Below are 21,582 nucleotides of genomic sequence, written 5' to 3'. Positions count from 1 at the left end.
CGGCCCCAATATTGTCATCTCTTCTGGCTCAAAACACCTCCATTCACTTTTGCTGGCATCTAGGTCTACCATATTTCTTCTGTCATATTTAAATATGGTTCTGCCCAAGTTGACCTTGTCCCAAGCTGCAGGCAGAGTTGGAAGACAGAAATGTCCAGAGGGATTTGGTGTCAGGCATGAGAATATCCAAGACGGCTATTCCTTTGCTCAGAATTGAAAAAACTTATTGACATTTTCTGATTATAATTATAATAACATGATTATTATAAAATGAAAGTCCATAAAATCTAAGTAACAAGCACTCGAAACTAAACTGAGTAAAGTCAACATTTCTACATTTTTCTCCTTTCTGATCCTTTTTCCCTTGTGCTCACATTTTTACAAATTCATTGGGATGTGTAACCTGATTTATATTCTCATGAACTCTAAGAAAAACTCATGTAACTTTGGCTTTTAATTAGGGGAGCTCACTGAAGGAAAAAAAGCTGAGAATTACTGCCTTCTCTGTATTTTTGAGTAGTTCATTTTAGAGATTGGCTCCAAATTATCTCTCTAAATGCCAGAAATATTCTCAAAATAAAAAAAAAAAGAGTTGAACACGAGGGTTTTCCATTTTACTCTTCTTAACCTTTAAAAATTACAAAAGTAATGTGAATTAAACAGAAAAGCATAAACTGAAAACAGAAGGACATCTCTCATTTACACCCTTCTGCCTTCTGTTCTTCAGTGGAGCTCACCGTCAGGTCAAGAGATGATCTGTGCATGTACGAGCACGTTGCGTGTGCATAAAAGGTACTGCCTCCTTAAATACAATGGGATCACGTCATCCTGTCACACTCCTATTGTCTGCAGCCAGTTTTTCCTATGTCTTGGACATCTTTTCAAATGAGTTCTTACCTATCCTCTTCCTTCCTTTTTCAATGGCTATGGGCTTTCCCATGCCATGCTGCATGCTTTATTTCACCAGTCCCCTACCCACTTATTCAGTTTGTCTTCAGATCTTTATGCTGCAAAGCACCTACTTTAGAAGTAATTGCTCAAGTCAATTTACAGGTTGAACTAACAGCATGGCACATCGACCAGTTTCAAAGTCACACAGAGCGTTTACTGCTCTGTTAACTTAGAGAATGCATTCCGCTCAGGATTTAACATAAGTTAAGACTATTTAACACAATTCTTCCCTTATGGAAGCCCCAAATGGCTTACAGGGAGGAGAAGATTGGGATAGGGTAGGATGCAGAGGCATTTGAGGGTAGGCAGCCTCGGGCAGGAGGGGCTGTGCGGGTGGCCCTGGCCTCCCTAGCCCCCTCTGCACTCATTTCCAGACTAGGGAGGCGGGCAGCCTAGCGGCTGGAGAACACTGTTTCTCTCTTCGTGTGTCAGAGACAACTGGGAAAGTGCCAGAACACAACATGCGGGATGTATTTCCCAAGCAAGAGGAAAGTGTCATGCATCCTTTTTCTTTAATAACTTGAGAGGAAAAAAAAAAACAAAACCCATATTCCCATCTCCTGGGTGGCTGCCGCATCCCAGACATTCAGATCTCTCTCACGTGGTTTCCACTACGTCGATGGGGAGACTCCTATGTGAACGGCTCAAGTATTTGGTCAAAATATAAAACTGTCCTTCAATTACATAACTTCCATTAAAAACAGAAGCTTATTTTTCTGGGCGTGGTGGTACACACTCGTGATCCCAGCTGCTGGGTTGACTGAGGCAGGAGGATCACAAGTTCAAGGCCAACCTGGGTAACTTAGCAAGACCCTGGCTCAAAATAAAAAAATACAAAGGGCTGCAGATGTACTTCAGAGCTCGACAGTCTCTAGGTCAGTTCCAAGTACCTCAAAAAAAAAACCCACTCCTTTTTTTTTTTTTTTTTAAAGAGAGAGTGAGAGAGGGGAGAGAGAGAGAGAGAGAGAGAGAGAGAGAGAGAGAGAGAGAGAGAGAGAGAGAGAGAGAATTCTTAATATTTATTTTTTAGTTCTCGGCGGACACAACATCTTTGTTTGTATGTGGTGCTGAGGATCGAACCCGGGCCGCACGCATGCCAGGCGAGCGCGCTACCGCTTGAGCCACATCCCCAGCCCATAAACCCACTCCTTTAATAACAGTGTTCTTGAAAAACACTTGTTAGATCAAAGACGGAAAAAAAAATTCTACATGATATAATTCTAATTTGGGTCTTGGGCTGGGGCTCATTGGTAGCACACTTGCCTGGCATATGTGACGCACTGGGTTCGATCCTCAGCACCACATATAAACAAATAAATAAAATAAAGATCTGTCAACAATTAAAAAAAATTAAAAAATGATAATTCTAATTAATCCCAAACTTCAACATATAACTCAATGACAGGGAATTTTATGACTGGAAATTTATTACTACCTGATCACCTCAAAATCAGTGCTAGATTTTCATCAGCATTGGGTTTTCACATTAAATTTTGCTTTGTTTTGTTTTGAGACAGGGTCTCTCTTTGTTGCCCAGGCTGGCTCTGAATTCCTACGCTCACGTGATCCTCCTGCCTCAGCCTCCCACGTGGCTGGGACCGCAGGTTGGTGCCTTGGTTTCACATCACACCCCTGAAGTCTTCTTGTACCTCATCGCTGCTGCCCCTTTGGGGGTTGGCAGAATAGTGCTGGATCTAAGTTGAAAAAGTGGACACACGGCAGCCTGCAGTCTCTCTCCTGCCACAGTAGAACATTTTATGGTCAGGGGGTTCACTTGGTGAAGGTGGGAACATGCCCACTGGTTAGAGGGACCAGCTGTATCTGTAAAGGGATCCCTTTTGGTTTGCAGCAAGAGACAGATGTGTGTTATAATCGAAGTCTCACGAAATCTCTTTAAAACATTTAAGAAGATTACAGTTCTACAAACAACACGGTCTTTCAACAACATACTTCCTTTCACCCGAGATTTGTTGAGCAACTATTTGGGGGGCAAGCTTCTGAGATAATGGCCAACAAGAAAGTTTATGCTCAACAAAAAGCTTGTACCTAAGCCAGCAGGCTGAGGAGAAAACAAGAAACTGCAAATACCTAAGGACACAGAGGAAGTGCCACCTGCTACAGTTCTGGGATTCTAGAAAATGGCTTCCAAAGAAAGCAGAGACTACTGAGTTAAAAAAAAAAAAAAAGTTGCGTTTGGGGACAAGGTGCACGTGCATGCAAAGACCAGAGCTTATCGTGGAGACAAGAGAAGGCCCCAGGGATGACACCATGAGACCTGCTTCTGGAAAGGAGAGTCTGGTGCAGGATGGAGAGAAGGGATCAGAGGGGTTGACACTGGGGCAGGGAGAACAGCCAGGGGCGGTTGTTACAGTGAGAACCAGCGATGGAGACTTGAATAAAAGTGTTGGCAGTGGGACTGGATGAAAAGAACACACTCAGAAAGATCTAGGAGACACATGGAAGTGGAGGGCAAAGAAGAGGCAATGACAAAAGACGGTGGCACAATAGCCCTGACACCCCTCTCTAGTTACTTCCTTGCCTTCGTGCTTCCATACCTCACTTCCCACTCCTGGCACCTACATAGATTTTCCAAGGGCTACTGAAGACTTAGCCTGTGTGGCAGAGCAGGCCGTGGGGGAATTCACTCTCTTGGGAGTAGCTTTAACCAGTGACTGTATAAATATCCCAGCCCTCTCATCTGTCAGGTAGGAAACTCCCAAGTGCGTATCCTACATTCCTACCCTACCCACAGTTCCCTCGTCAGCTTTCTGTCACTATGACAAAATACTAGAGAAAATCAACTTACAAGGAGAAAAGGTTTATTTCAGTTCATGCTTCAGGAGGTTTCAGTTCACGGTCACTTGGCCCCGCTGCCTCTGGACCTGTGCTCAGGCAGTACTCCATGGTGGGAGTGAGTGGCAGAGGAAGCCACTGACATCATGGTGGCCGGAAGCAAAGGGAGAAACACAGGGCCTGTCCCTAATGACCTAAATTTCTCCCACCAGGCCTCACCTCATAAAGGTTCACCTCCTAACAGCCCCACAGGCTGGTGACCGAGCCTTCATTCATGGGCTTTTGGGAACATTCAAGATCCAAACAACAGCACTAGGAAATACACCTCCAGTCGTCATGCTGGTAACCTGTCGCCTAATGTCCACTTGATGGACCGTCTTGTTTCCCTGGCTCGTGTCCCGAGGCCTATCTGTGCTTCCTGGTCTCACTTCCTAAGAAACCTAACTGCACTTCTCACAGTCTGCGTCTGGGGGAACCCAGACAAATGGAGTCTGGACTTAGGGTTGCCCTGTGGTGGGTAACGATGACGTTATCGACTGAGGAAAACGGAAGGGGAAGGTCTGCATTCGTTCCTGAGTTCCTTCTGGGGAGGAGGTCTGTGGAGGGTGACAGGTGGGAGAAATGGTGAGTTCGGCGGGGGACCTGCTGACTTCAAAGGAGCTCCAGGGACCTCTGTGTGGGGGGTCTCAGCAGAACACCCGGGGACGGCGGTGGAACCCAATATGGCACAAGTACAAAGAAGGACCACCCTCTGGCTCTTCTGGTCAAGGTCTTTGATTTCTGAATGATCGACTCAGAAAAGCTAAGTACTGCTAAGGGCCACTCACTAAATGAGGGGGAACGAGGACCGTCATTTCATTAGCTCTCTATCCAAAAAGGGCCGTGGTGGGATGTGGGGGGCATCTTTCTTTCTCACAGAGGGGCACCCGTCTGGCCTACAGATGGGAATACAGAATGGATTCGTCGGAATGAAAACAGATAGACCAGTTTGTGAATGGAATGACCTTTCTGGGTTTTTTTCCCCCCTCTACCCTGGTTACCAGAGGGCGGTCGCTGCCCTGAGAAGAAACGACACAAGGAAGAAATTGCATGGAATGAGAATATGTATTTTTGATAGCAAAGGAACGGAAGAACAGAGTGCATGTAGAGAAAAGGCCTGGTGGATTGAATTAAGCCAGTCCCAAACTGAAGCCGGGGTCAGTCCGTTGCAATTTTCAAACAAATACTCTCCATCATCCGTTACACATACACAGGAATTTGGCCTCTTACAGCACGACTCATTCTCAAGGTGTCTAAATATTCTTGCAAAAGTAAAAACACAACCATAGGCACTGCTGACGCCCGATAAACAGCATTTGGAATATATTATGTGAGCATCTATGTATTTGCTCGTTCAGAGGAAGATATGAGATCAAGCCAAGGTGGCCACGGCCCTGGGGGTCACCTGGCTTAGGAAATATAGTCCTCAAACTGGATTTTTAAAAGGGCTTTTGGACCATTTCCTACCAAGTACCTATACAAGAGCGTTGATGCCTGTCTTTGATATCAAGTGACTCAACTCATGTGCCTGGTGGGCAGGGGTCAAAGGGCCTCCCAAACAATCACTTCTTCTTCCCCCTCTATCTTTTTGGATTTTTCTAGACACCCCAGGTGAGGCATCTAAACTGGATACCAATTTCTCTTTTGTAAAGGTTACCAGCTTTTACAAGAATGGGTACAGACCAACAATTTAACTACTTTAATTAGTTAAAGGTTTGAGAAGGGCTAACTCAGACACAAAGGTGACAGTGCCTTTTGAAAGACCTTTCTCTACAAACAGAGCTCAGTGAAGTCAACTACTTTACTTTGGAAAACATCTACACTAAGACAAAGCCCTTTGGTGAGGCACAGATGAAGCTACTTGGAACACACAATTTTTAACCCCAAATAACATTACATGCATCAGGAAAAGCTATAACTGTAAAACGTTCTCTCTAGCCAACAACTGCACAGACTATATCTTAAGGAAGGCTAGAAGCAGTGTGGAAGAGTTTTCAGATTTGAAACACAACAGAAAGTGGATATACCCACCTGGGTGTCCTCAGTTCAGGGCCACCCGCCTGTGATTCAAATAGAAATTCTCCTGCAAACTGCAGGTTGTATAACTGAAATCTGTGGTCGGAAGCTCTGCACCCCTATCATGGACAGGAGGTAAGCACTAGGCCATCAAGCACACTTATTTGTAAATAAGCCAAGTGGCCTTGACAAATGCAGAAATAGTGTCATTAAGTACTCTGCTCAATGAATCTCCAAAAAAATTATCTATACGAGTCGTCGGCAGCCAGAAAAAGAAACGGAACATGTGGCTACCTAGAAGCCACGCCTGTGCTGCTCACAGCCACTACCCCTGCCCAACACTGTGTCTCTGGGGGAAGACTTAGGGGGACTTGTCCTTTCCCTAGCTCTCAGAGCAGGCAGCAGCAGGCAGGTTAGGAGTGAATCTCCTAAATTAGACTCTGATTTTCCCCTATCGCAAACAGGGCCCTAAAAAGACCAAAAGGAAAGTGGAGATGAAGTTATCCTGCCATGGCAGATGGCAGGGCTCTTGAAATAGAGGGGATGTGGAAGGAGTTTGGAGGCCTAATCCCCTTCTACTGGAAAGTGGGTTAGGACTAAACCCACGTTCTCCAAATCCCAGTCTAGAACTTTCTCTTCTGCATTGATGACCAAAATCACCAATGAGTTCAGCATGTTGCATTTTATTTATTTAACCAGATATTATAATGCAACTTTGTAAAATCCATTTTTAAGAATCAGGTGAAGCATTAAAATCTTTGGAGGTCTTGCCAGGTACATGGCAGGCACACACCTGTAATCCCATCAACTCAGGAGGCCGAGGTAGGAGGATCATTAACTTGAGGCCAGCCTGAGCAACTTTGTGAAACCCTGTCTCTACATAAAAAAAGAAAAAGGGCTGGGGATGTAACTTAGTGATAAAGTGCCACTGGGTTCAAGCCCCATCACAGAAAAAAAAAATCTACTAAAGTTCAAAGTGAGAGAAATATTTCAAGCAATTATGACATTACAAGGCATTAAAGGAAGAGAGAAAAGACAGAAATGGAATCAGACTATAGTAAGAAACAGTAAATACTTATCATGTAAATTCTTCCAAATACCTTACTTAAAGACTACTTTCTCTTCCTAACTTAAGGAAGGCAGGCCATCCCTAGTCATTAAAATGCCAGGTGCTGTGGATGCATGTGGGTAAATGCCAGGGCGGGTGCCCTTCTGTTCACTGGCTGGTGACACATCATCTGGCTTAGTAGGCGGCACAGTGGGGCAGAGGGAGAGAGAAAATGCACTGTGCACTCCTGGGCTTGAATTCCTGCGCTGCCACTTGCCAACTCGATGACTTGGAACAAGTTATTAAATCATCCGAGTCTCCATTTAGTCATCTGTAAACTGGATAATTCCCATGTCTCCTTGAGTTGCTTCCAGAAGTAAATGCGATAACAGGGTCCTGAGCCTGACAACTCAGTAGATCCTTGGTGACCGACACAGAATGGATCTGTGTCGTCCAAAAGGCCTGGGAGTGAAAAGATACACACCAGCACCCGATGTTCTATTGTTTACCTACGACTCAGTCTGAATTTAAAAAGAATCTGCTGTATTTGAGAAAGGATTGAAGAGAACACTGTGCTGAAATCTGGGATGGCTTTGTATCTCTGTGTCTGTCTCTGTCTCTTGGTGCTGGGAAGTCTCAATATGCAGGAAAGTGACACACGCACATTAAGACTTATCTTTCAAGCCAACTGTCTTAAAATGGTCTTTTCTATGTGGCCACAGCAGGCTGAGGGGTCTTGCAGGTGGTACTGGAATGCAAAGCATCATTTATTTAGATTTCAGAAAAGTATATGACATGGTGCTACTTGGATTAGATCGCTGGGCAGGGCAGAGAGAGGAAAATGGATCATGAATCAGCCTGGGAACAAGGCAGACAATTCTAAACTCGTTTTTTGATTTAACATCAAATCCCGATATGGCACACCTAATCCTGAAAGGAACCCTGTTTCTCCACTGCCTACCCAAATAAGCTTGTTTTTGAAGGGGTGCTAATGTTTTTATTATTAGTAGTAGGATATAAATAATAACAAAAAGATTTTTTTAAGGCAAGTTAGAAAAGAATGGGGGTATGGATTTACAAATATAATTGCTGATTTGTTTCCCATCATCTAAACTTCAGGCTCCATCTGAAATAACAAACAGAAGCACCAGCGGCTCCCAACACTGTGAAAGAATCCCATGGAGACCCACTTTTCCCTTCACACCCACTCTGGTTGTATTTTTGTTTTTTTGGATTAATACAGAGCAAACATACTGTGACTTCAAAATCATAATAATGCAGAACTGAAGCTTCAAGAAGCTGTAAGGAAACGTGCTCTTACATGGTTACCTTAATAACCTTTCTTTATTCAAAGGTAATGGCAAAGTATACATAGCTGCAGAGGCAACTCTAATGGGTCTATTTTTAATACAGGACAGCCCCAGGTGCCCTGAAAAACACCTGACTTCAGAAGCTTTCTTCTATTAAGGTAAATCTTGTACAAGTGAGACCACTATAAATTAAACAAAGTACATTAAATTATACACGGTCGGTAATTTCTCTCACTGACAACAGGAAAGCTCTTATTTCCTTTGCAAAATTGCCACCAGCAACACCACCGCCCAGGGTGCACTCAGTAATCCATTCATGGCATGAAGGGTGTTTTGTCCCCTTATCTCTCTAGCAGGAGGGGACAGTGGTTGTTACCTTGTCAGTTTAATAAGGATTTTGGGGTTGGTCGTGTAGCTCAGTGGTAGAGCGCTTGCCTAGGATGTTTGAGGCCCTGAGTTCCATCCCCAGCAAAACACACACACACACACACACACACACACACACACACACACACACACTCGGACTCCTGATATCACCGCTAAGACAAGTGACCATGTGAGGTCTGGGCTCCTGACCATTCTGTGGCTCTTAGGAAAGTCAGTCTAGAAATACTGGCAGCAACCGTGGCCAGGACACCGTGAGGCTCTCTGTTTATTCTGTTTCTCAGCTTCGGTGGCAGCTGTGAGTTTCGGATACCATCTGCCAAAGGCAAAAGCCTAGTTAACTGTGCTATTCTGGATTTCTTCACAGCGCACGGTTCTACCACCCTTATCCTACTCTGCTCTTCCTCTGGCTGCATCCCTCTTTCTCCATCAGGCTGAAACCCGGTCCCAAAACCTGACTCCACCAGGGACCCCTCAGGCTCAGACTTCTTCCACCTGAACTGATTCTCCCCCCTTTGGTACCTCCCCTGCCTGCCTGCCCCTGGCTTTACTTGGAAGGTACCTGGAAGAGAATTTCATCCCATGAGCAGGTTAGTCAGCCTTCCATTGCTAGGAAAAGCTCACAGTTTCAGAGGCTTCGGTCCATGTCACTGGGCCCGGTTGCTTTGGGCCTGAGACAGTATAGTACATATGGCAGAAGGGCCTGTTCACCTCATGGTTGCCAGGAAGTAGAGAGCGTGAGGGAGAGAGGGAGGTGGGGAGAGAGAGAGAGAGAGAGAGACAGAGAGAAGGGTCCCAATATTCTCTTTAAGAGCAAGTTCCCAATGATCTAACTTCCTTCCACTAGGCCCCACCTCTTAAAGCCCCCCCCCCCCCCACACACAACAGTGCCATGCTGAGGACCAAGCCTTGAACACATGAGCCTCTGGGGAAGGAGGGTACATTTCAAATCCAGACTACAGCAGTATATACCGCTATCCAAGTGTTTGCAGCATTTGCTGGGGGATTTCTAGGGGATTTCTTAGCCTGGCACAGGCACAGTAAGCCTCATTACTTATGGTCTCTACCAATTGGGAACCTAAGATCATTCTCTGGGCTGACATTTATCTTTGTATTTTCTGTAGAAAGAAGAGGTTTGCTAAGTAAATAAAGAGTAGAAATAATATTTTAATGGCAATGTTTAAACTAGCTGGGAGAAGATTTCTAAGGATCCCATGGCTTTCATTTATATACTAACAACAAATTATCTACCTCCTTTCCGGCTTCTTCATTTCTGCACAGCTACTGCCATGCCCTGGTTCACCCCTCTTACGGAAAAGCTGAGCAGTCTCCTCAGCCAGTTGACTTGGCCTGTCCACTTCCTGTCCCCCTCCTCCTCCTCTGTAGCCCAGCCCTCACTGATGATGCTACCCCAGAACTAGAAGACTCTCACTGGGGCCCTCTTACCACACCCTCCAACATTCAGCCATCTCCAATGGTCTTCCAAATTTTTCTGTAAATATTCCTGACTCTTTTACCCCAGGACTTTGAGATTCTCAACTCTGTAGCTTCAAGTTCCCTTTTCCCAGCATTGGATTTAGCAGAGTACTGGATAAATGTAGGTCCACAATATCTACCTGAGACCCCTTAGGGCCAGATGTATTTCGGGATTCACAGTTTCTCTGATTTCAGGATGATGATACAGTACATCCAACGTATTTTAGGTAGCATCCAAACAGCCCTGGAGCAGCATTCATCAAGGATGTTGATATTTCTCCAACAAAACATATGAATTTCTCCCTTGTTGTAATATATAAATAGCTTTCCATTCTGTTTGGTCACAGAATAGTTTATTCAAAAAGCTTTTTTTATTTTTTTCACTTCAGAATTGTGTTACAGGATTAAGGAGCTGTAGTAGGTTTACCATGGCCATTTGCACTGTCCAGACTTTAAATAATATGTTTTTCTTTAAAAGTCTCCATATTGCAGATTTTGGTTAGTTCACATTGGTCTTCTCCACAGTTAGACCAAATTACTGAGGCTTTCCTTACCAGACTGTGTTCAGATTATGAGAATTTCATGATCATAAGGCTGCCCTAGCATTTACAAATTTTCCAATTCCAGCTCTATTTCTAAAGCATTTTCACCTTGCTATTAGGAAACAAAAGTCCCCATTGAGTTGCTTATTTTAGCAAAATGTAGATGTGTAGTAATCATTTTGGTTGTCTTCTGCCTAAAGAAGGCTTTGCTCGAGAAGGATGGATTATCCTTAGTAGGGTGGATATACATTTTTAAAAAATCCCAGTTAGGCTGACCTACTCCCTTCCCACCCCCAGCCAAATAAGAGTTAAACACTTAAGTGTGAGTTTATCTAATGTGTAACCTAAGTCTATAAAGTGCTCCACAGGAAAAAGAAAAAAAAAGAAAAAAAAACCCTCTACACACAGTTAAACATATACTAGTATCACTCTTCTGAACTTGACCAATAAGCCCTTCTTAAACACAGCCAAGCCAAACACTACGCAAGCAACGCAGGGCTCGGGCTCGTACATACATCATGGGATGCAGGCCGAATGGGTCATAGCACTCTAACAGGCAATTCCTAGGCAGTTATTTTGACATTAGAAAGTCACAATCCATCAACTTAACAGCGGGGCAATAATTTTGGGACCAGGGAAATGGCTATTCCAAATGACACTGTGGGAAGTAACAGTAGTTCTAAGAGCCCTGTTTGCGAAGGAAGACATAAACTAAGTGGAATTTCTTTCCACCTTTGGAACTAGCTATTATTATGTAATGTGCTCTCGTGTAAGCATGTTATCTCTGGGGGTTGAATTGAAAAGTTGTGCCTGTCAGGCCTAAAAAACATGTAGGTACCTGGACCTGGCTAGATGCATGCAGATGAGAAGAGATGGATCCCCCATGACAACACCTTAATGTGTGTCCAAACATTTCCACTGACCTATGGTACCCCAAGCCTATATTTTAGAAGATATAAGTTACCTGACTCTGCACACCGCAAATATTCATCAATCCTCCAGTGCCCTATGATATGAGCCTCCTTGGGGAGATGGAAAACACCTGGATTCTATCTTGTGGGATTACTGGAGCCAACAACCCCATGGTGAGCTCTTCCTAACCCACATATGGTTGGTCTCCCACTCTGTTCTCCTGGACAAGGATCCTCTTCCGCCCTTCGCCAGTGCTTCTGAGATTCTGTCAGCAGCTGGATGGAGTGACAGCTGAGAAGTTCCTGGCTGCTAGGCTGGTGATGAGACTGGGGTGAGAAGTGGGGAGGGGTTGTGGACTCCAGTGAATGGTCTCCCATGTTCTCATTTCATAATAACCCCGAGAGCTCACACATGAGCCCTAAGGGGTGGCCATGCTGCAGATAAAAGGACAGTGCCACTTTTTTTTTTTTTTTTTAAACTCTGGAAAGGAGAAATGAAAGAGGAAGAATGGGTAAGAAATGCATACGGATGGCTGAAAAAGCAAACAAGAGCTTTGGATGGATACATGTAGATACATGTCTTGGAAGAGAGATGCAATCTGGGTGGTGAAGATTTTCTTGATCAGCTATGTTGCTTCTATGGGAACCAAAGTGGTCTCAGTAGCAACCCACACCCTGCCAGAGTCACGACTAGCCAGAGTGGGGACTAATGTTCTTACCACAGTCCTTCCCTATCTTGCTGCTTGCCCGACATCCTGACAGCATGTAAGACAAATTATTTTCAGTTTATACTTTACTATTTTAAAGAAAAAGAAATTCACTGTATGGACAAAATACCAACAAGTAAGAACAATCACCTCTTAAAGAAAAGATGAAGAGGTCATCACCGTCCACATCTTGTTTTAATAAATATTTGTGGCTGTTTAAATGGTGTTTCATGTTCTTTTCAAAAACTTCCCTTCATGGAAACAACTAGAACACATTAGCTCAAATATCTGAAAATCCACACATTTCAGAAAAGCTGTTCTTAAGCCACCAATAGAAGAACAAAGTCAATTCTGGTTCCATACCTGGAGCGGATATTCTTCCGTGAAGCACAGACTCACTGGGCAGCAGATCTTTTGAATTGGAGGTGAATGGTGATTGTCTAAATGTGTCTTCTGAAAAGAAAGGGCTGGGGGTGGGGGAGGAGGAGTGAGGTTTAGTAAATTAAGGTTATTTCAGTAAATTAAAGTTATTTAAGACACCCAGAGCATCTGGACCCAAATACACACACACACACACACACACACACACACACACACACAAAAAAAAAAAATACTGCACAAGGTGTTGCTTTAAATAATGTTCAAAGATGATGATACTGTATTTAAGACAAGAGACAAGTGCCATCTGTCCATTCTGCCTATTGGCTTTATATTTAGGATGCACAGATTAATCATCACCTTTGAAACACTGTTGAACTCATTGAGGGAGCAACCAAGTGGTCATTTTACTCTTGCTCAATGCTTTCTCAGTATGGTTTGCCCAAATAAAGACCAACTGCCTGGGTCAGAATCAGAAAGGCCTTATCTGTTTTTTTTTTTTTCTTCTTTTCTTTCTTTCTATTTTCTCCATTGTGGAGATGGAATTGCCAGGCCTGGTTCACCCAAAATCTGTCATCTGACCTTGAGGGACTCTGGTCGCCACAGAAACTGCAACTGCAACCATAACCAGGAATTGGGTTTAGGCTGCAGGAGTGAAACCTGAGAGCAGCGGAGCAACCCTGAGCCCCTACTGCACCAGGTGGACTCAGAAGCAGGACCACCAGACTCCAGCCAGGGCTTTCCCCTCGTACCTCAGCCACAGGGAAGGCAAGGGTTTGGATGCTGTTAATGAAGGGGTTCTAACCCAGTCATGGGGTCCACCTTCCATCCCTCTAACATAAACAGTTAAAAAAAAAAAGTATGGCAATCCCAAGTCAGCATACGGCAGCATCCATCAGCGTCAACCTGGAAAACGGGGAGCCCTAGGTACACCCGAGAAAACTGAACCCGAGAACCAGGTGTCCAGGCGGTGGAAGGTCCATGGGGCAGTAACCCAACCCAGGGACGGGACCGGGGTCACCTGGCGAATGGCAGAGGCAGGCGGGAGGCGCCTGCTCAGGGGAAGGCGGAGCCAGAACTGGAGCCACGGAGGGGAAGCCCTCGGCTCCTTCTCAAGCCCCACCCCCAAGGCCCACAGGGCCTCTGATTGGCTGAACCTTCCCAGTAGGCGGGGAAACGCCCCATTAAGGGATCCGCCCCCTACAAACCGCAACTTGGAGGAAGAAACCGACACCAGAGAGCACACGCCTAGGGCTTTTCAAAACGTGGCACGAGGCTGTGATCACTATTATTGAATATTAAAAGGGGATTATTAAGATGAAATTGAAAGGCTTTTTTTTAAAGTAAAATATACATTGATAGATAATAGAGTTTTCACGTGACTGTTAGGCTAGATTCAATGCAATTGTGCCTATGGCATGTTTTTGATTTACATCATAAACATGAAACTTTAAATAGACTAAAAAACTGAACTGGCTAGTGGGGCATAGTGGTGCACACCTGTAATCCCAGCTACTCAGAAAGCTGAGGCAGGAGGATGGCAACCTTTCTGGGAAACTTATGAGACCCTGTCTCAAAAAAAAAAAAAAAAAAAAAAAAAGCTGGGGATGTGGTTCAATGGTACAGTGCACTTGAGTTCAATCCCTTGTGCCACAAAAACAAACAAGTGAATGACAAAAACTGGCTATAGGCTAGGGGTGGGGAGAAGGGAAAGGGTAGATTTGTAATTTTATACCAAATACCTTGTAGATTACAAGCTATAGAAACACTTTGAAAGATGAAGCAGCAAACCATGGTGGCTAAGTGCATGCACTGGAGAGTAGGCATGCACTTAGGAGCTGTGTGACATTTGACAAATTACTTAACTTCTCTGAGCCTTCATCTTGTCTACAAAATGGAATGATAATGTATGGGCATCTCACATAGGAACTGGAGGATTAGGGAGGGTACCTGGAATGTACTTTGCATAGTGTCTGGCAAACAGTGAGTGCTCAATAAATGGGGACTATATTGTTTTAACTTGGTTCTCTCTATAGCCCAAAGGGGAGCATAAATGAATCAACTTTTCCACAGAAGTTAAGTAAAAGGGTAAAGTTCCCTTTGTATTAAAGCCATTACAAAATTAATGGAGGAAAGGCCACTCTGATTTTGAAGAGTTGGTTAGGTGCTGGGGGATTCGGCTAATTTTCAACCCTTCCATTAAAAATCTTGCTAAGGATCAAGACCTTCTAAGGGGAACGGAAGATTGCCAGTTGAACCTAGTGCAACCCTGCTCAATTCCAACATGATTTGCTCTGAAGCTCATACACTAGGTGACAGTGACACCTTGGTGTCTCAGTTTCCAGTCCACATGGGAAACACTGCAGGGGCACAGGGAGAAGGTCAGGCCACAGCCTTTTGCACGATAGTGACTCTGGCTGTAGAAAGTGCCTGGAGTCTGCAGGTTCAGGGGAGCTCATGGACCTGTAGTTCTGAAATGCTGACTCCCCTTTGGGAACACCAAGAGGGCCAAGAGCCATCTCCAAAAAGGGTGCCTAGAAATAGCAGTGCCACTGAAAAACTGGCACCAGCTTCATTTTTACAGTAATGACTACAGTTGTTACAGTGGCTGCCCTCGGTTTTACAGTAACTGCTCAGGGAGTGCCTATGACATGCCAGGCCCTGGGAACAGAAGGGTCAGCAGCTGGCTATGGCTGGGGGTCTCCGGGAGCTGGAAGACCAACCCCATCCATAAATGGGATGTGCACAGGTGGCCTCAGCTGTGCAGGAGAGGGCACAGTGCACTATAGGGCTGGCCCGGCCGGGGAGGCCAGCAAGGGCCTTTCTGCAGGAGCCCACTGAGAAAAATAGAGAATAAGGCTGCTGGGCTTCCAAGGAGCTGGGGAACATGCTCGGGCACCGCTGAAATGACAGCCAGTCTGCACGGGGGCGGGGGAAGAAAGCCCAGTGAGGAGCTGAGGCTGGACCCCAGGGCAGGGACTGTGGCTTTGTCCCAACAGTAGAGCAAGAACTGCAGCATCTCAAGTAAGGACTCTGGCTTCAGGATGCTCTGTGTGGCAGCGAGGACTGGGGGACTTGCAGAAGACAGAGCAGCAGTCCACAGGGAACATGGTGATGCTGGTGGCCATGGCTGCAAGCCAGCAGTGGCCCCTGCAGAAGAGGGAAGAGCTTAGAAGAGAAGGCAGGTAAAGATGTCGGGCACGTTGAAAACCAAGCCTAGAAAGAGGGGAAGAGGCTGCCATGCTACGCGCAGGGGACAGCTTTCTGGGTTTTGCTACGCCGTGGCCACAGGTGAGCCCTGCATCTTCCATAGGGTGGATTGACATCCACGTGAGGACCCAACCCTGTTACTGCTGAGCTACTTGGAAGAAAGTGAATTGGAAGGGAGACAGTGACTGAGCGAAGCAACTTTCAAATAATTTTCTACCCTGGAGGCCACTTCACCCTGTATGGCAAAGAATTCTTCTCCTGCAGGAGGGAGGCTTCCAAATGCACAAATGCACAGACGCAGCAGCACTCCTTTATGGGAGCTGAGAATGAAGAAGCTTCTAGAAATCAAGGCAGCATAAGGTCTTATATAACAGGTTAACAGAGCATCAGTGTTAGGTCCAACATGCCATGGGCATGCTCTGCATTTGTACAGGGAGGTGAGGAGCGCACTGGGCTAGCAGTTTTGAATCAGAAGGATTTGACTGAGTCTGAGGTCCTTACTGGCCACTTAGCTAAGTGAACTTTCTCAAGTCAATAACCTTGCCAGCGTCAGTTTCATCATTGGAAAAAGAGGTTCAGAAATTATAGGGGCACTGTGAGCATTCAATGAGGTCTTGAGTGTTATAGGTCTTAGTACAATAGCACACGCTCAATCAACAGTAGCAACTAACACTAATTATGAAGCATTGTTTTAAAGTGTTGTGTGTGTTGAACTTAAATTAATCCTCACAAGAACCCAATGGGGGGAGTGGTAACTACCACTGTTATCACCCCTATTTTACTGATGAAGAGACTTAGGCACAGAGAAGTTCCGTAGTTGCTGTTGCCCCTGAGCTAAGCCAGGGTTTGCATCAGGGTAGGTTGGCTTTCCTGGCCAAGAGATCTTGTGTGGTCTCTTAATACCGAGGGAATTCTGGACATTATGGATCTGTGGATCCTTCTTGGAATGTATAAAGCAAAAGAAAGGAACAGAGGCAGGAGATGAGGGATGTAGGAGCCTAGGTAGGAAGTTGAAGGCAGTCATTTGCAGTTGAGAAACAGAGCAAGAGAAAACAATTTTAGTCACTAGTTCTCTCTAAAATAATATATGCCCCCATTTTCTAAAACTTCTGCAACCCATGGGCCTGGCCAGTTTGCAATTTTGAACAGTCCCCACGATCTGTATCCACTACTTTTGAGGGCAAGCTGGACTCTCTTAACCCTGGTTAAAAAAGGCAGGGTATTGAGGCCATTAGGTGTTTATAAACCGCCACTTTAGCACCAATATGAAGTCCGTGGTGGCATTATGGCCGTGGACACAGCACTATAGTAACCTTTTAGCTGTGCAGACCAGCACTGCTTTGCAGGAGGGCGAAGGGATGGATAAGTGAACTGGGAGCCTGCCCTGCAGCATGCGCTTGCTGAATGGATCAGTTCTCCTGTACCATTGGTCATCTTAACTCTGACCATGTACTGAGAGGACAGGACACTGAGAAGTGCAGCTTGGGACTAAGAAGGTAAGTTGAAGAATATGGAGACACTCTCCCATGCATGCTTTTTCTTCTGCTGCGCCTCGCAGGTGTGGACAGTGGAGAAGACACTGGCTCTCAGAGGACGCCTGGCTTGGCAGTGGACGCACGCAGCACCCCGGAAGGCTGTGCTGAGGCCGTTCAGTGACTGTCACTGTTGGGAGAGGGTGGCGGGGACAGAAGTTCCAGGAGGTGCTTAATGCAGGATAAACCAGAGCTGCATCTTCCCCAGAGGGAAATGAAGCAGTTTGCCGTGCACACTCGGCACGTCTGCCCAGGCCTTCACCTGGGAACCTGTTACAGATGAATCCAGAAAAGGGGCCAGGTGGGACTGTCATGTGGCCCTGGGCCTCTGACTCTCCCTACCCAAACTTTTATCATTTCATTTGTCTGTGAGAAGGTAAGCTAAGGAAGTGAGAAAAGGGTAAAAACTGTGAAAAAGAAAAGAAATTGATTTCTAGTTAATATCTTTGGTAAAAGGTGGTAGGAGAGAACGCTGGAACTAAAAACTCTCGGGAGAGGGGATCGTCACTTACTCTGTTGAATAATCTCCATCTACCAGGACATACTCCCTTGTAGCCAGGGACACAGACCTGGAGGACTGAGATTCATTTAAATATTCTACAAGTATTCAGTAGTGGTATCTGGGAGTTGTGGGTTTGGACTGGACCAGTCCAAGTGCTCTGCTTCTTTTTCCTGTCTTTCATTACTTAAAAGATGTCTTACGAAACTTCTATCTATTTGAGTTTCTTTTCTGGATAAAAGTGAGCCAGATATTCTGTGATCCCCCCCCCCCGTGGTTGTTCTTGTTTTCTGTAAAAAAAATCTAAAGGGCAAGATGCAACGGGGCGATGCTGTCATTGAGACTGGACAATTTCAGGCCTAAGATGGTACAGGCTGTGGGGTCAACAGCTCAGGGCTGCAAAAAGAAAGATTTACAATAAATAATAAAACAGTCCATAAAAGATTATGGCTCTAAATAGTGATACATTTTGCTAAGTGCCGACTGTGGCACAAATATTTCCACCTTTAACATGGAGGGCCAACAGGGAGCTCCCCTTCACGCAGAGCAGAGAGCCTGGCTCCTTAAGGCCACCCTCCTCAGGCGTCACCACTGAGATCAGAACGTTTCGGGAATTCTCACTCTGACGGCAAGAACCAAAACCAAACAAAAAGAAAAAGAGCGAGAAGATGGGGGCGGCAGCGTGTAAGAGAAAGTTTAGAAAATAAAATTAGGCTTAGTGATGACACATAGTTTTAATGGAGCAACATAAAAGAATTTTTTTTTTTCCTTTTAAAGGACAGCAATACTAATTCTCAGCACTGAACTGGGGAAAGGCAAGGAGACAAGAAAGTTCAACAAGAAAGACTGCTCCAGAATGAGTTATTACTCCGAACTCACAAGGATCTGGGGAGATCAGGGTGGAATAAAACTTTATTAAACATAAGAGACAAACTTTCCCTTCGTGACACCTGACTTCTATCTGCACACAGATGGCTTTAATGAGTGGGGGGAAAGTGTACTTTTGAGTAAAAGTACTTGATCATCTGTTTACCTATGTTCGTATGATATGAAAGGGCTTCCAGATTCCTTCCAAGAGCTGGGTATAAAATATGTCCAACAGAATTGGGTTAATTTTCCTTTTGTTTGTTTTATTTCAAGGAAAATTTAAGAACAAGTTCTCTGACTTGGATGTGTCTGAGAGCCTGGAGGAAAGCGTGGTGGGAGCTCAGGTTTGCTGACTCTAGCAGCCCTCGGTCACTGGGCCACACGGCCAGATGGCCGACTGTGCTCCCCTGTGAATAGGGCCTCCTCCTTCCTCTCCACTAAGCCCCAGTTAGCAACTCAAAAGACACTGTGGTACTAGACTTTGATATTGACATACCCTATTATTTTGTAAGAACTGAAATATCATACACTGAATTGGTATTTTAAAAACACTTTGCTGGGTGTGATGCTCACGCCTGTAATCCCAGGCACTCTGTAGGCTGAGGCAGGAGGATATAACAAGTTGGAAGCCATCCTGGACGATTTAGTGAGACCCTGTCACAAAATGAAATTTTAAAAGGACTGGGGGGAGCCCAACAGTAGGGTGCTTGTCTATCATGTGTGAAGCCCTGAGTTCAATCCTTAGCACTGCAAAGCAACAACAGCAACACACACACACACACACACACACAGACACTCTCATCTCTGAGTCACTTAGACCTTGTGACACACCCCAAGAGCAGCATCCTGCATTGACATTCTGAAGTGAGCGGGAGGCTGTAGTTGAGACAGTGATCTCCCATGTTCCCAGAAGCCACAAGAAGGAGCAGGCAACAGATCAAAGTTATTCAAGAATCAATCTCACACTAGTTCCAAGACTTTCTGAATGTGGGGAACATGGATGCGACCAAATTAAAAATGACACAGGTACCCTCCATATCGCATCTCCACGTCTACAATCTGAAGCTCAAGGAAATGAGAACCGGAAATGTTGTCTTTGAACAAAAACTAGAGCTTACTGACAGCAAAAGATCACAGTCTTTGCTGAAGAACAGAACGGTTGTTTGCTTTTTTTTTTTTTTTTTAAACTTCTTAAAACTTATGAAGCGAGCAAGATGAGATTGTCTGAAGATGAGCAGAGGAAGTACTTGGGTTAGTTTAGGACTCTCTTCTCCACACTTCCAAAAGAAACTCTCCAGGAAGCTGGAGTAGCAAGCCTGGAAACAGGCTCCCAATTGAAAGACAAAAACCTTGTCACACTGTTGGCTTTTCATTTATAAAATGATCAGATGACATTTACAGGCTGACCATCCCTTATCTGAATCCTTGGGACAGGAGGCTATTTTGGAACATCTGTGTGTACATAAAGAGAGTCCTGGGGACAGAAGCCCATTCTGAGCAGGACATTTGTTTGACTCATGTCTATGTCATACACTTGAAGGTAAGTGCACACAATACTTTTTAGTGCTCTCGTGTTTCACTGAGACCCGTCACGTGAGTCCCCACGTGAAACTTTCCACTTGGGGCACTGTGTCAATGCTTGGAAAGTTTTGGACTTGGGAGCATTTCAAATTTCAGATTTTTGGATGAGGGATATTCAATTCATATTTCATTTTCAACATAATTTTCATGGCTGATATAATTTTCTTCATTCTTAGTGCTGATTTTATTTTTCTTAAACATTACTCAACTAATGTATTAGTTAAAAAACCTAGAATGTTTTTTCTTTTTTTATATATGTTTATGTGTTTAATCTTTCTTTTTTATACAGCTATGTTTCGCCGCAGATCGCCGATGGTATTCGAAGTTAGAAAGGTGATCTAAAATGAAAGAAAACCCAGTTTTGATGGTATTCATGGACCCTGCCCTTCCCTTTTTCAATATGCCTCTTCCTGAATGATTTCATTTATTTATTTATTGTAATAAAAAGAACCCTGGCTGGCAGGTCTGGGAATGTTGGGGAAAAGAGGACCCAAGTGTGAGCTCCTGCCCTGCAGATAACCCTGGCTGTCCAGACAGAAAATTCCTTATTCAAACTTAACAGGAGCCTAAGAGAGACCTCCGACGACCCCAGTGGCTGGGCCTGGAAACCCAGCCATCGATCATGTTGGGCTCCACATTTTCAAAGAAAGAGGTTCCGTAACGAGTCAAACCTGAATTAATCTCATACCCTGGCAAGCGTCCGCTGGGACATTTATCTACAAATCGAGGCTGCCACCGCAAATCCAGGGCTTTCCAAACGGGGCCTCTGGGCAGAGGGGAACCAAGGTCATGCCGTCGGTCACTCCCCACAGGCACCAGGGTGGTTTCTTCTTCTGTTTCTTTTTTGGAGGGACCCGCAAGCTCAGAAGTGCTTCCTTCTCCTCCTGTTTCCCTGGTCAGGCTGGGCACCTCGTGGGCACAGACCAAAGGGAAACTGCCCGATGGTTTAAAGCTAAAGGTGGTGTTAATCTTGTAAGGTATAAAATGGTATTGTGGAAAACAGTCTTATGGCCTGGGGTCCATGCCCAGCACCACAGGCAAAAAAAAAAAAAATTATATATATAGATATGTATATATATTAGTTGCATGACAAATGTTGATATTATTCAATCAAGGAAATGGAGAGATGGAGACTTATTATTTTGTTCTTTCACTATGCTTTGAAATTTTTCATAGTAATGAAAGACCAATAGCAAGAACGGAAGAAAACTGATGTAATGAGTATTTCTTACATGATGGTAAGAAAACAATAATGAATTGTAGTAAAAGAAAAAAACACAAATGAGCAAAATGCTCAACATCCTTAGGATCAATCAATTAAAAGGTTTTAGCCATAGT

At 44.7% G+C, this 21,582-nt stretch overlaps 1 protein-coding gene across 9 annotated transcripts in view; it reads right to left on the bottom strand.

Moving 5' to 3' along the window:
* The window catches only part of Znf827 (zinc finger protein 827), a 162,791-nt gene that overhangs the window by 45,540 nt on the left and 95,669 nt on the right, over nucleotides 1–21,582 (bottom strand). For all 9 annotated transcript variants that reach the window (XR_013426139.1, XM_078022066.1, XM_078022065.1 and 6 more), the window contains one exon: nucleotides 12,541–12,644. Coding sequence is in view for 8 of the 9 variants with exons in the window: in XM_078022066.1 (XP_077878192.1) it covers nucleotides 12,541–12,644 (104 nt within the window). In the remaining variant the exon portion in view is untranslated. The remainder of the gene's footprint in view (nucleotides 1–12,540; nucleotides 12,645–21,582) is intronic.

Source organism: Ictidomys tridecemlineatus, chromosome 9 (assembly GCF_052094955.1).
Source record: "Ictidomys tridecemlineatus isolate mIctTri1 chromosome 9, mIctTri1.hap1, whole genome shotgun sequence".
Lineage (NCBI taxonomy): Eukaryota > Metazoa > Chordata > Mammalia > Rodentia > Sciuridae > Ictidomys > Ictidomys tridecemlineatus.
The sequence above is the reverse complement of the archived record's forward strand: the minus strand, read 5'-3'. Positions and strand labels throughout refer to the sequence as shown.